Source organism: Dipodomys spectabilis, unplaced genomic scaffold (assembly GCF_019054845.1).
Source record: "Dipodomys spectabilis isolate Male_0828 unplaced genomic scaffold, ASM1905484v1 ptg000003l, whole genome shotgun sequence".
NCBI lineage: Eukaryota > Metazoa > Chordata > Mammalia > Rodentia > Heteromyidae > Dipodomys > Dipodomys spectabilis.
Window position 1 is genome coordinate 14150179 of NW_024870680.1, and position 15142 is coordinate 14165320.

The 15142-nt window shown below is 43.4% G+C and overlaps 1 protein-coding gene across 7 annotated transcripts in view; it reads left to right on the top strand.

The window, feature by feature from the left end:
* The window catches only part of Xrra1 (X-ray radiation resistance associated 1), a 50511-nt gene that overhangs the window by 20362 nt on the left and 15007 nt on the right, over positions 1 to 15142 (top strand). For 4 of the 7 annotated variants that reach the window (XM_042687929.1, XM_042687953.1, XM_042687938.1 and 1 more), the window contains 4 exons: positions 4067 to 4200; positions 11216 to 11251; positions 11352 to 11480; positions 12125 to 12342. In XM_042687929.1, the coding sequence (XP_042543863.1) occupies positions 4067 to 4200; positions 11216 to 11251; positions 11352 to 11480; positions 12125 to 12342 (517 nt within the window). The other 3 variants (XM_042687946.1, XM_042687970.1, XM_042687976.1) reach the window with 3 other exon arrangements.

Here is a 15142-nt window from a genome sequence, read left to right on the forward strand (position 1 = left end):
CAGAGCCAGTCATTGAGTTCTTGCATATTGTTCAGTGTGTCAGCAATCTCTCTTCCCTCCAGCTCCCCATTCCAAATACTTATTTCAAGTGTTAGTGGCCATGGGCAGGTGACATGGCCACAAGCTCCGTCTGTACAACTGACTAGCTTTGTTTGTTTGTGCCAGTCCTGGGTGATGTCCCTGAGCTTTTGTGTTCAAGACTAGAGCACTCTGCCTCTTGAGCCACAGTTCCACTTCTGGTTTTTCTCTGGTGGTTAACTATAATGCTAGCTACTCAAGAAGCTGAGATCTGAGATTCACAGTTCAAAGCCAGCCTAGGCAGGAAAGTTTGTGAGACACTTATTTCCACTAAAACTACCAAAATTGCTAGAAGGGGAGCTATGGCTCAAATGATAGAACACTAGCGTTGAACACAAAAGCTTAGGGACAGCACGTAGGCCAGAGTTCAAGGACTGACAAAAAAAAAAAGACAAAAATGAGTGTGTCATGAACTTTCCTGCTCAGGCTAGGTTTGAACCATAATCCTCAGATCTCAGCTTCTTGAATATCTAGGATTATAGGTTTAAGCCACTGGTGCCCAGCTCTGAAAACCGTTTTTTTTTTTTTTTTTGGTACAGTTGTGGGAACTGAACTCTGGGCCTGGGCGCTGTCCCTCAGCTCTTCAGCTCAAGGCTAGTGCTCTACCACTTGAGCCACAGCACCACTTCCGGCCTTTTTCTTTTTGTTTATGTGGTGCTGAGGAATCAAACCCAGGGCCTCAGGCATACAAGGCAAGCACTCTACCACTGAGCCACCTTCCCAGCCCCTATTTTTTTTTTTATTTTTTGGTCTGTTGTGGGGCTTGAACTCTGGGCCTGGACGCTGCCCCTTAGCTCTTCAGCTCAAAGCTAATGCTCTACCACTTGAACCACAGCACCACTTCTGGCTTTTTCTGTTTATGTGGTGCTAAGAAATAGAACCCAGGGCCTCATGCCTGCAAGGCAAGCACTCTACCACTGAGCTATCTTCCCAGACCAACTGCTTTTTTTATTCAGATTATATTTGTATTCAATTGTATTCAATTTGTAGTCAGTGGTTGATCACCATCAATTTTTTGCATGCCCTATTTTGTAGTTGGATAGCATTTGATGGTGATAATTTATCCAGCAGACCCAACCGTCCCCAAGAAATTTATTTATAAAAACAGACCTAACCTAGGATGCAAAACATAAATGAGAAAAGGAAATCTCTGGGCCAGTCATTTGTTTTCATCTCTCCATGATTTGCAAAGGCTCCTTATGAAAAAAGATAAACCTGTCAAATATCCTGGATTTGTAGCTTCCAGTAATGAATACTTCAATGTGTAATAAAACTTGATGTGACTCAGCAGATACAATCACCAAGTTAGGAATCTTTGTCCTTGTTTATCAGAGAGGCTGCCCCAAAGAGAAGAGCCTAGAGGAGAAATCTTTATACATCAATATAAAAAAACTTACTTGGGGCATGATTTGATTCACTTATTTTACAGACCTGAAACTATTCAGTGGGATCCCTGCTCTGGCAATCAGAAGACCTTGTTTCATGTCTTGCTTCTTCCAGTTCTTTGCCATGCTTCCCTGGCCAAAGAACTTGCTCTTTCTGGGACTTAAGTTTTCCCTTTTTATATTCTAGGTCAGCTCCAAAATCTATGATCTGTGATTCTTAAGGCAGATCTGTTCTTTGAGCTGTCCTTAAATGTATATAGAAAGCAAATTTGCATTCAGTCGTAAATACCCAAAGCAACTGAAACAGATTCCACAGGCTTTTTCTGTAGGAGGTCAGGAAGTAAATATAGACTTCTCAATTCATAGGGTCCTAACTCCTCACGACTATCATGATGGTCAGCTCTGCTGCTGTGACCAGAAAGCAGCTGGAGACAATTAGGCCTACCTGGCTTTCAACAACCCTTTATTTATGATACTGAAATTGGAATTTCACATCATTTCTGCATGTTAAAAACACTTTTGGTCTTTTATTTCATAAATGTAAAAATTATTTACAAACAGACATTAGGCTGTATTTGGCTTTCAAGCTTCTGTTGGCCAACTCCTAAGTACAAACACAGATAAGATTATAGAATGGACAAAGAGACCCAGTAGAGGCTGGTGTTGGATGAGCCTGGAGAGGGCTAGAGAGACCATGAAAACCTTGGCCAACTTGGCTAAGGAGCTTAATTCTTAGGGATGCTATCTGGGAAGTGGTCTGATTAGAACTGCATTTTAGGGCGGCTATTTTAGCTGCTCTATGAAGAATGGATTGGAAAGAATAAATACTATAGGCCAGACATAGGTCTTGATGACTACCCACATATGAGCTTGAGGATGAGGAAGAGAGATTTCTCCTCCCTTGACTCTGCTTCTCTCTGCTGGCTTTCCAACCCATTCTTTTCTTTTTGCTCCAACCTGGTAGAATTTCCCCCTTGTGTGAACAGATCCTCCATTTAGAATTGACTTGGTACTCCCTTGGTGCCTGGTGTGTTTCATGGCCTGCCAGTCTTTATCAAGCCCTCTTCTGATAACGTAGGGTAGGTCATCCTCAAAACATTTGCAGTTCTCGGCTCAAGTGAGGCTGCCTCCTGCCTCCTCTTCCTGCTCCTTGCTCATCTCAATGCCTCTTTGCCCTGAACAATTTTGCAAAGATACTACTACTAAGGGCAGCTCAGATGTCATCTGCTTTCTGAAGCTTGTCCTGACCCCTTGGTAGACACGACCATTCTTTTGTGCTCTGTGTATACATGTGTAGCCATCTATCCTGGCAGCATCACTCTGAAATGGACATAGGTATCTAGCTGCCTCAAGAGGCTGCCAGTTCCCAGAGGGCAGGGATTGGTACAAAGTTAGCCTTCAGCAGGGGACTGATGAATAAAAGGAAGAGGAGGAGGACAAACATTAATTAAGCACACTCCAGGCTAAAGGTTTCATCTACATGAGAATGATTTCTTTCTACTTTATAGATAGGGAAGCCCAAATTAAGTAATTTACCCACATGGCACAAGCCACAGTGTAAACCCAGTTGTTCAGAGCTCATCAGTTAATTACTATTGCAGAGTGAAACCAAACTCAATCCTTGGGCAGAGACCTGCCATGTGTATAAGTCTGACTGTATGAGGCTGATCAGAGACATTACTCCCACTCCAGCTTGAACTGTTTAAGCCACTGAACCTAACTACACTGAACAGGCTTTGTTTGCATATGATGGAGAGTCCAGGTGCACATAGGTGGGGAGAGGAGGAAGCTGACTTAGGCAGAGTTTCTAGAGAGGTTCAGGAAACAGAAGGCAGAAAATGAGCAGATATCATTTGTCCCAACTGTCTCTGTCTTTGTAGAGAGAAGCTAGCTTCCTGGCTGGTCCCTTAGCCCCAATGAACTATCTTATGAATCCAAGAAGCTAGTCAGAAGTTGGCTGATGATGACATGTCCATTTGGGGCCAATGTCAAGCTAGCTCATTTCAGGTAGTTTTTTAAGTGCATCTTCCTTGTGCTAGGTCCTATGCTAGACTACAAGTGTTATTGTGGCATGGCCCTTGATTTCAAGGGCTTGTGATTTCAAGGTCATCCATTGTGGGCCAGACATTGTACAAAGCACATCCACTTCCCAGTGTCCTATTTCCTCACAGGTGCCTAGCTGTCTTGGATACCTGGAAGACTGATAAGTACCCTGAGACCTGCTTAGATAAGTCAGCTAAATTACATCTAGCCAGGGATCAGGAAAGATTGTATAAGGAGGCAACTTTGATTTGGCCTTTGGAGGCCGGGATTCAGATGCATGGGGGAAGGGAATTCTGTGTAATTGGAAGGAAAAGGTAGGAAGCTATATAAGTGGAATGAGGCAAGAAATGGAAAAGAGTCCATGGGTCCAGTACCACAGGAAAGACAAAATGTGCAGTGGCAGTGATGGCTAGAATATAGATAGAACTGACTATACTGGGCCTCGAATGTTAGCTAGAGAAGGCTTATCCTGTTTGTCATGGATCTGGGAAGAGGGATGCCGCCAGCCTCTGCCTCATGTATTGAGTGCTACTGTTCCCCCTTTTGTTTTCGCATGGTAGTTCTTGGACCTTTCCTTCAACAACCTAACTGGGGAGGCCATCCGTGATCTGGGGATTCTGCCACACCTGCGTGTCCTGCTTCTCACCGGCAATGGGCTCACCTCCCTGCCAGCCAATTTGGGCGTCACAGAGCAGTAAGTTCTGCACCCTTGAGTTCATCCTGTGTGTTCCCTCAGAGCCTTTGTCTGGGTACCAGTATTCAAAGAACTAGTCCAAAGAAGTAGCTTGGAATCACCATAAAGACAGGCAGGGAGTACTCAAAGCCAAGATAGCACCACCTATTGAAGGTCCCAGGAAAGACTTCAGATGGATACCTACACTTTCCTGTGTGTGGTTAAGAGAGACCCAGATATGTGTCATGACACTTTCCCTACCTCCGATTGGTCATTTGTATACTGTAGATGTTATTTTTGCCAGAAGATTCGCCTCATTGTACATTCTCACCCAGCATCTTTATTGAGGCCATTTTTTCTTGCCAGAACATACTGGATCTCTCTGTTAAATAACAACACATGTAGTTCTTATAATGTGCCAGACATAGTTCTCAACACTTTACATATGTTCACTCACTGAATCTCACAACAGTTCTGTGAGGTGGATGTCCTACCTTATCTTTACTTTTGGGTTGAAGAAATTGAGACAAAGACAAGGTTACAAAACAAGTGGCAGAGCCAGACTTTGAGGCAAGTTCATCTGAATCCATAGACAAAGTCATGATCATCATATTCTTGCCTTATACAAACTAAAGTACCATAAAATTTTCCATTTCTTTTGGCCAGATGCCTAGAGTCACTCAATGTAGAATCCATTTAAATCAAATTCCTGACTAAGCTATAGTTTACAAGACCACCAGTCTCCCCCTAGAGCTTCTCTTCACCTTAAGACAGTTTTCCTGGCTATGAGATGAAGCAAATGTGTTCATTTCTGATTTATGCTATCCTAACAGTAAATCCCAGATTCATGTAGGGAGTCTCTGATTGCCCAAGGCACACTCACTGTTACACCATGGTTCCATTTCTTTGGACCCGTTTCAATTGAGTATAGTCCATTTCTTTCCCTTCTGTTTTCCCTTCCCTCCCTCCCTCCCTCTCTCCCTCCCTCCCTCCCTCCCTCCCTCCCTCCCTTCCTTCCTTCCTTCCTGCCTTCCTTCCTTCTTTGCTCTCTTTCTTTGTAGTACTAAACTCAGAGCTTCCTATTTTCTGGGCAGGCTCTCTACTGCTGAGCCATACCTCTGTCCCTTCTTTTTGTACTGGCTATTTGTGAGATAGGGTCTTGCTTCCTGTCTGAGTGTGAACTCAGACCATGATCTTCCCAAGTTTCCTATAGTGGTATGACAGGCACTAGCCACACCTGTCCTCCATTGAGATAGAGTCTAGGGCATTTTCCTGCCCAGGCTATCCTTGAACCATAGTCCTCTCCATATCTGCCTCCTCTCATGTAGTAGATTACAGGCATGAACCACTGGTATCCACCTTACAGTTCAATTTTAAATGGGAAGGTGGTAAGACAATTCGCTGAGGATTAACTGGCTTCTGATGTTTGATTTCTCTTCAGGATTTGGATTTGCCATATTGCCTCCTTTCTTCCTTCACATCTCTTACATGTGTTCAAATCATGGATCTCTTTCTTTCTTTATATATTTGATTTATCATTCTAGAAAGCCTTGGGTTTTTTGTTATTGTTGTTGTTATTTGGTCAGTCATGGGGCTTGAACTCTGGACCTGGTGCTGTCCCTTAGCTCTTCAGCTCAAGGCTAGTCTATCACTTGAGCCACAGCACCACTTTTCTCTGGCTTTTTCTGTTTATGTGGTGCTGAGGAATTGAACCCCGGGCCTCATGCATGGGAGGCAAGCACTCTACCACTAAGCCACCTTTCCAGCTGGAATGCCTTCTTATACAAAGTAACATAAGTCTCTATCACCCTGCATTTCTATTGTATTTCAGCTTTTTGTTACTGTGACAAAATACCTTAAAGAAATAATTTTTAAAAGGGAAAGGTTTATTCTGCCTCACAATTTCAAAGGTCACTTGGTTCCATTGATCTGTGTCAAGGCAGAATATCAAGGTGATGCAGTGTGTGTACATAGAGCAAAACTGCTCAATTTAAGCTGGCTAGAAAGTCAAAAGAGGGAGGGAGGGAAGAAGGGGCAGACAGGACAAGATATGCCCTTCCAAGGCATCTCCCCACCATGACCAACTTCTTCCCATGAGTCCTCACTTCTCACATTACACAGATCCTAGGAATGCCATCAGCTGACAACCAGACCTTTAATTCATGGCCTTCAAGGGTCCACTTCAGATCCAAACCATAATACATTGCCTTGTATATGAGGGGCAGAGTGGACATGCTCTTGTCTGCCTCAGATTACCTATTGTGATACTGCTGTAGAAGCTGCAGGGCTTCAGGTAAATGTTATCAGTATTATTTTCTTCCCTGTTACCTGTCTACACTCAACTGTTCTGTGCATTGTTCTTCTATCAGCCTCTTGTATATTAATGTGACCTGATTATCTACCTTTAACCCTTTAAAAAGGTAATTTATTTTGCATTAGCATATATTGGAGGCTTCATTGTGATATTTCCACATATGTATACAATGTCCCCTAATCAAATACACCCCTTCTATTACTCTTTGTCTCCCCTCTCCCTTCTTCAATCAACTGCAGCAAGTTTCACTGTTCCATTGTCATACATATATGTAAAGTGCTTCAACCACATTAATCCATGTTCACCCTCTATGTTCACCCTCCTCCCTTTCTCTGGTACTCCACCATAGAACCTGCTATATATAGTCTCATCATTCACTTTCATTAGTATATGTTAATTCTACAAAATGAATTCATATATATATATATATATATATATATATATATATAATACTTCAGTCATTTTAATCCCCTCTATCATTCTCTCTTTCCCTGTCTGTTCTACTATCCAACAGTTTCTTTATGCCAGCCTTATGCATAGACACAATGCATTTTGATATTATTTACCTTCCACTTTAACCAACCTTGAAAAAATACTTTTTCTTGGTGAGCTTGGCCTTTCCCACGTATTTCATCTGTCTTCAGAGCTCTAAGCCCCTACTGCCTCCTTATCATACCAAACTCACCACCTCACCACTCACATCCTGTGCCAAATTCTCCTTCTCTTGGTGGCTGGTTTCCTCTCTCCTTCTCCCCCCCTCCCCCCCCTCCATGTAGTTAGTCATCTCAGCTGGATAGTTGAGGTCTACCTGATCTCTGCCCTCTCACTCCTACCAGATGCTGTGAACCACTCTTCTTAAATGTTCCTCCAGCTTGCTAATTTTGTTTAATCTTGTTTAGTCTCAGTTCGTGCTTCCTAACACTTTCTTACCATCAACTAAAGTGACCTTTTTCTAACAGGCACACATGCAACTCTATCACTGCCTTAGACCTCCAACTGCTTTCTAGTGTCCTAACGAAAAGCTGGGCATCATGATGTAAGTCTGCAATCCTAGCTATGCAGGAGGCCAAGATGGAGAAATTCCACAGCTAGTCCTGGGGAAAATTAAGTAAAACAAAAAAGGCTGGGAGCATGGTGCAATGCCTACATGACAAGCACAGAGCTAGGAGTTCAAACCCTAGTACCACCCACAGGGGAAAAAATGGTCTAAATTCCATTGAGGTTGCTCACAAGGCTTTTCATGGCCTGACTCTGCCTACTTCACCTTCTTTCCTCCTTACTTTTTCATTTTATGACACATCTAATCTGTTCTGAACTGGCTCTGTCTCCATTCTGGGGCACTACAATTCTTCTCTCTGGGTGAGTCAGGGGAATCCTCCTTGATCCACTCCATCTTTACACTGCTCAACTACTTGTTTTGAGCTGAAATCTGCTACTTGGGCTTCTTTAATTCTGCCTTGGACCACCCATATCAGCTTCCTCAGGCATGACCAGCACAGAGAAGAGGGGACTGTGACTCTCTTTGTAGTCATTTTATCCCTAATAATGACACCTAAAAGAGCTCCAGCTATTTACCAGCCCCATCATAAGTCCTGTTTCTTGCAAGTGGCCAACCCTCCCTCATCCTAGGTGTGGATTTCCTAGAGTGGGTCTTCTGTATGTTAACACAGAAGTCGGTCTCACATTTGCACCAGTGTACAAATGCTGAGATTCATCTTGTTTGCTTTGCCACAGCATTTTAGTTCAGTCTTTGGCCAATATTCTGTCCTAATTCAAGTTCTTATAATGTAAGTCAAAAGAAATCCCCATTTATATATTGCATATATAATATATGTATATATATGTTTGTGTGCACACACAAATACTATATAGATAAATGATCTGGGTCCAGAGATGCTCAACACCAGCCATAGTCATACAACAAGCAAGGCAGCCACCCCACAGGAGCCAGAGCTCAGAGCTGCTGGACCCCATTCTCAGGCATCTTATGATAGGACATATGAATTCTCATGATGGCTCCAACTACTGGCCATATACTAAGCTTCTACACTAAATTGGTACACTAAATTGGTAGGATTTTAAGTGATGATAACTTTACTTGGCCAGAGAAAAGATAGTAAAACTGGAATCATTCTGAGCAGCTGAAATCCCAGCTTCACCCTTGGAGAGCTCTGTCACTAAAGTGCTCATCCAGCATGAGCAGTAGAAAGGCTCTGCAGCTGCCGCTGTTCTTTTAAGGGGATTTATATTTCTAAGACTAAATGAACATTTCTATTACTATTATTAGGATAGAACTTTAGAAAGTCAAAGCAGTGTAACTTGTCACAGAGAAGACTGAACCAGCTTCTCTTTGATGGCATGTTAGAGGATTTTTTTTTTCTTGGAAGGCTTATTTCAAGTGCCTTATATGTCATGGAGTAAAATAAAGATTGGCCAACTAATTATAAGTCAACAGAGCTATTGTACACCATTTTGTTCTTAACTTCAAGTAGAGATGAAAAATTCAGTGTGTGAAAGTTGGTCCTTCTAGGAAAGGGAAAAGAGTCCCTATGACTTTGAAATACCAAGGCCCCCTGCTCTGCCCTATCCAATGTCTTTGGATCTTTGAACTTCAGGCCTATTCCCCACACTGCTGCCACAGTGCCCCCCACCAAGATCTTCCCTGTGCCTTTTTTAGTCAAAATTATCATGGTTATCATCAGTAGAAATCTGTCCAGTTTGCAATAAGCAAAAAGGGGAATTCATTATCAGAACACAGAGGAATCACACAGCCATGCCTCAGAACCATGCTTTAGTGCCCTTGTTGAAGAATGTAGGTAGTACACATGGTAGACCACTCAGCTCATCTGTCTCCCAGCTTCCTATCTGTTCCTCTCTGTGACTCACTGCATGTCTCTGAACAGCTGGACTCTATGAGTAGTGTCTTTGGTAGGAAACATGGCTGCCCAGAGCTTCTAGTTCTGTGACAGACCCAGCCACCAAGAGGTGATCTTTCTCCCCATTCTTCTCTCTTTCACAGTAGTTAAGAGCATGGCAGGGTTGATGGCTAAGCATTACCTTTCCTGAGCCCTCAGTTGCTTGTTTCAGCATTTTGTCCCACTGTATGCACTGTGCTGGTCTCTTTCAGGAGATTATAAGCATCTTTAGGGAAGAGCCACAGTCTTTGTCTCTTTGTGTTCTCGTACCTGGCTGTGTAAGAGATTAAAAAATGTGAATGGGTGAATGACTATATCCCCTCTCTAGAGATATTTTTGACTAAGGTATATGTTCCTCTACTGTCTACCTTTGTCAAGCTGTCCCTAGCCCAGAAAACAGCTGTCCCTTCTCCCTCCCCACCCTTTAACCCACATGTCACTTGAAGATGTAAATGGGAAAGGTGGTCAGCAGAATACAAAGGGCATGGGTTTGGGTATCAGACAGAACTAAATTCTAGTTGAGCTCTGCCTCTTTCTAGCTATGGGACTTTCAGCAAGTTGCTCAGAGCTTGAGTTTCCTGATCTGAAAAGTAGGTAAGTAATACTTACCCTCCCTATGAATAATACATAAAAATAACACATATAAAATACCTAACACAAAGCTGGGTGCTGGTGGCTCATGCCTGTAAAATTCTAGCTACTCAGGAGGCTGAGATCTGAGGGTTGCAGTTCAAAGCCAGCCCTGGAAGGAAAGTTTATGAGACTCACATCTCTAATTAACCACTAAAAAACCAGAAATGGAGCTGGGGCTCAAAGTGGTAGAGTGCTAGCCTTGAGTGAAAAAGCTCAGGGACAGCACCCAAACCCTAAGTTTAAGCCCCATGACTGACCAAAAACAAACAAACAAACATACATAACACAGCTAGACATGGTGGTGCACATCTGTTACTAGGTAGACAAGAGATTAGGAGCATAGTGGCAAAAAGTTAATGAGACTCCATTTCCACAAACAAAGCTGGGTATGGTGGGGGGTATGCCCTGTAATCCCAGCTGTACTGGAGGCATAGTTCAAGACTAGCCTTGGCAAAAAATGTGAGCCCCTAACTGGAAAACCATAGCTAAAAAGGGTTGGATGTTGCTCAAGTGGTAGAGCACCTGCCAAGCAAGATCAAAGCCCTGAGTTCAAACCTACACCCCCCCAAAATAATAATAGTAAAGAAATAAAACACCTAACACAGTGCTGGGAGTGCAGTAGGATCTGAGTAAATGTTCATTTCCTTTCCTGTCGTGTCTGTGTTTGTGTCTTACATAGGTGAATATTTGTCTGTGTCTGTACTTCCAGACACTTGGTATGTAAGTAGAACAAAATATGGAGAGAAGAAGGAAATAGTGATTTGAGTCCTCTGCCTGTGGGTATTTAGTTACCCAGGCCTTATCCACCTGGATTTACAAGGTCACAGGAACCATAGACTAGGGCACCACCACTTCCTGCCCATCTATGGAATTCAGGACTTGGCTTATTCAATCCCTCTCAGATGTTTCCATGAATTCTCAGAGACCTTAGCAAAGCTGTGGTTGAGGCCAAGAGCAAGTGCTCCTCTGCTCTGTTCTGCCTGCAGAATGCTCCCCTAACTTGGTCATGTCTCTTTCACTCTGGTCTAGTCCAGAGCACCACCAGTGCCCACCCTGCCCAGCCTAGCTAATGGTGTGTGTGTGAACATTCTCCATAGAGAAGCCTGTGTGTACCAATGGTGTTCGGGAAGGTGTTGGGTGGAGAGGCATTTATATCTTATGTCCACCTCTACAGGGACTTCCCTGAGGCACAGAAGAAGTTCCCAAGCTGGTTAGTCCTCTCAGTTGATTCTCTGTCCTCCATGTCATCTTGAGGATGTTGGAGCTTGTTCCCTGCCCTTGCTTGGTACCCAAGATCTCTGCTCTCACAGGGAGGCATCCATAACATCGATGACAAGCAAGAGGTACATCCTGAGGTTCCCAGCACTGGAGACACTGATGCTGGATGACAACAAACTCTCCAGCCCCAACTGCTTTGCCAGCCTGGCAGGGCTCAGGAGGTAAAGCCACAAGCCTTCCTCAGCAGGGCCCTTCCCAACTCCCAGCCTTGCTCACATCCCAAGGGTTACTCAACAACCCAAAAGGCCTGGTTAAGTTCTGGCTCTGTCACTTACTTCTGCTGTGTGGCCTTGGATAAGTCATTTCTCCCTTCTGAGCTTTAGCTCATATAAAAATCAGGGCACCAATAAGGCTATTTCTGAACATATGACTGGCTGGGAAGTGGCAAAGTGAACAGAGGGTAGAGGAGATATTCCCCAAGACAGCTTGCTCATGTGAGAGGAGACAGACCCTCTCCCGTCCCCCCAAAATTAGAAGTTTAACTGCTGAGTTCTACTTATTTGGTTAAAGGAAAGAAAACACTGGCCTTTAAAAAGTTAAGTTTTAGCCTCCTGAAAAGTTTCTTTTGAACTCAGCTAGCATTGACTGAATATTACATCTCATTCAATCTTCCCAAGGACCTTGAAAGGTGAATAAACATGCCCAGTTAGAAACAGGCACATTGAGGTCAAGTCACTAACTCAAGGTCACACAGAGGAAGGAGTACATGTCCAAGCCTGCTTTCCGGTTGTTTCCTAAGTTGCTTGGTAATATTGCTGAGGTATCATTATTGCTGTGATTCTGTATTCACTTTCCTTAATTGAAGACTGAAGAAGTTAAGCCTGGACCAAAACAAGATTTCCCGGATCCCGTACCTACAGCAGGTTCAGCTCCGTGATGGGTCTGGGGAATGGGTTGGAGGCAGGGCAAGTCCCAGGAAAGAGTCCCAGTCTGTGCTACAGTCCAAGTCGTGGAAGTCAGAGGCCCAGGATGAGCAACCAGATTATACTGTTCTGCCCATGAAAAAGGACGTTGACCGCACAGGTGAGCCATACTCCTGGTTCCAGCCACTAGCTAGCTGCTCTTACACTGACTTACTTCCTCAGGGGTTTTTATACTTAAGATGCTTTTGAAATCCAACATAAAAGCAAATCATTTTGAAAAATCTCAAATAATGAGAAACTCAGAAGCAAGGCTTTCCAGAAATGGTTTAGCTCTGTGGCACACCAGTGGCCTCAAGGGACACAGGCCTTTCCATCCTCTTCTCTCCACTGCTAGCCTGTTTGCTTCTGACCTTTTAGGGTACTGGGGTGGACAAACACCACTGCTCTAAGATTCACATCCACATGACAGTGTTCAGAGACAAACCCTGAATCATAGACCCAAACCCCTTTAACAGAGGAGTGTATTTTTGAACTAGATACTATTCTACTGATCTAGTTGTCTATGATTGTGCCTCTGCCTCCTGTTTGTTTAAATGTACTCTGCATTAAGGAAAATGACTTACAGTGGTTAAAATACAGAAATCTCTCACAGAACCAGAATTTTTACACATGAGCCCTCTTAGCAACAATTCACGTTACAATGCAGAACATTTCCAGTGTCTCAGTAGTACCCCCTGCCATCAATACCTTTTCAGAGAATTACCACCATTCCAACTTCGCTTTCCTCCCACCCCTCCCTCTCAATCTCTTTCCTGCTTGTCAGTACTGGGCTTGAACTCAGGGCCTCAAGCTCTCACTTGGCATTTTCGCTCATGGCTCATGTGAGAGGAGACAGACCCTCTCCCGTCCCCCCAAAATTAGAAGAAAGAGTCTTGCAGATTTGTCTACCTTCTCTGATCTCAGCCTCCTGAGTAGATAGGGTTTTAGGCAGGAGACACCGATACCTGGCTCAAGTTTTCTTTTATAGGAAGTGGTTGGAATGTGAAAAAATTAGACGCTGAAGAAGGGAATCCCCTTGGACCATAGAGTTGCCCTAAAACTTAGACCTCAGGGCCTGCTTAACTGCTGGGACTTGTGAGCTCAGACAGCCTGGGGTGGTAGAGACCCAGACTTTTTAGGAGGGGACACTGGCCAGCATCAGGCTGTGTCTTGCAAGTGGGAAATTTACCAACTTGATTCAGTTGTTGCTAGGATAAAGCAGCATGATTCCGTTGGCAGTCGTAGAAATCACAAGCAGGCAGGAAACCATGGGAAGCAGATGAGATTAAGTGGCCCCCTTCTCCTCTTCCCCAGTCTTCTCTCAGTCGTTGTCAGAATCGAACAGGAAACCAGCTGTAGAAGTATTCTTCAGAGCCTCAGCTCCCACACTCCAAAGCAGGCTAGAGAAAAAGATATAGAGAAGGGTGGGTTTGAGATAAAGACACCGAAAAAACTGTCACAATTATGTGGTTCAGGTTTTCCCCATAAAATTTTTCTACTTAGTTAATTTGGGAAATAGTTACATTGAGTCTCTCACTGCTCTTGAGGATTTGTCACTATCTAGTTTTATTTCTGGCATCTTACTATTAAGTTGGTTCCATTCTATTATTAGGTTTGCAATCTGTGTGTATGTGTCCGTGTGTCTGTGTGCACCTGTGTATGCATGCATATGCGTACACGTGCTCTGGAACTGGGGCTTGACCATAAGGCCTTGAGCTCTCATTTTACTTTTCACTCAAGGCTGGGGCTCTAGTTCTTTAGCCATACCGCCATTTCCAGCTTCTGCTGGTTAATTTGAAGTAAGAGTCTCATGGACTTTCCTGCCCAGCTTCAAACACAATCCTCAGGTCTCAGACTCCTTAATAGCTATGATCACAGGCCTGAGACACTGACATCCAGTTCATTTCTATATTTCCAAATGATTATCCTAATTTTATTCTAAAATTCTATCCGCATTGCAAAACTTTGTCAATAGCGAAATCAACTAAATGCAAACCTTCCCTTTAATAAGAAGGAAAAAGGTTGGAGGAAAAGGTGTACTGGGTTTTGAACTTGAGGCTTTGCTAGGCAAAGCATTCTACCCCTTGAGCCACATCCCCAGCCCTTAAAGAAAATTTAGTGGGCATTTATTCTCTCCATCTTACTAATAGATATAAATCCTAATAACAATTTGGATCAATTTTGATTTTTTATAAGTTATTCATCAATCTTCAGACTAAGATACTGTACTGCTGGCTTCATTTCTTTCTCTCTACAACTGCTGATGTGTCAGACCTTCCTCCTCAGGGGGGAGTAGGTGTGAGAGAGTGGTGGAGGGGTGAGTCTCATCACAGTGCCTGTACAGATATGCCACAACGAAATCCCCTTCTACAACTTACTGGTGCTAATTTTTAAAAATGTGGCTTAGAACAGATCACAGAGTTGTCACATGTAGGTCTGGGCAGCTGGCTGGTTTGAAGTGGCTTGTATGTCACAGACAAGGAAACTGCTTACGTTGGAGCCAGAGGACAGAGGCAGAGGTCCTTGCTTCAGCCATTTCCTGGACATAGCTTACAGCTGGTAACCATATGGTGGGGTAGACAGGCATGCCACCTTGGTATCTTCTTTTATCTCTGCTCTCCTCCTTTTATACTCCCAGATGAGGGGTTATGTCTGGTATAACTGGTAAGTTTATGTGTGTCTTGTGTTTCTGATATGTTTTATATATTGTTTACTGGTACAAAATAATCCATTTGTACCTCAAAAATTCTTTCTCCTTCTTCGATTCTGTCTCATGTGCCCATGTGTAACTTAGAAAAGAGTGGAGTTCACAGCACAACCTGATTGAACAACCTGATTGAATAGGGTAGGGATTGTACCACACAAGGTTATTCTTGTCCTCCTTTATTCTTCTATTTTGCTATTCTCATTTCTCATTTGCA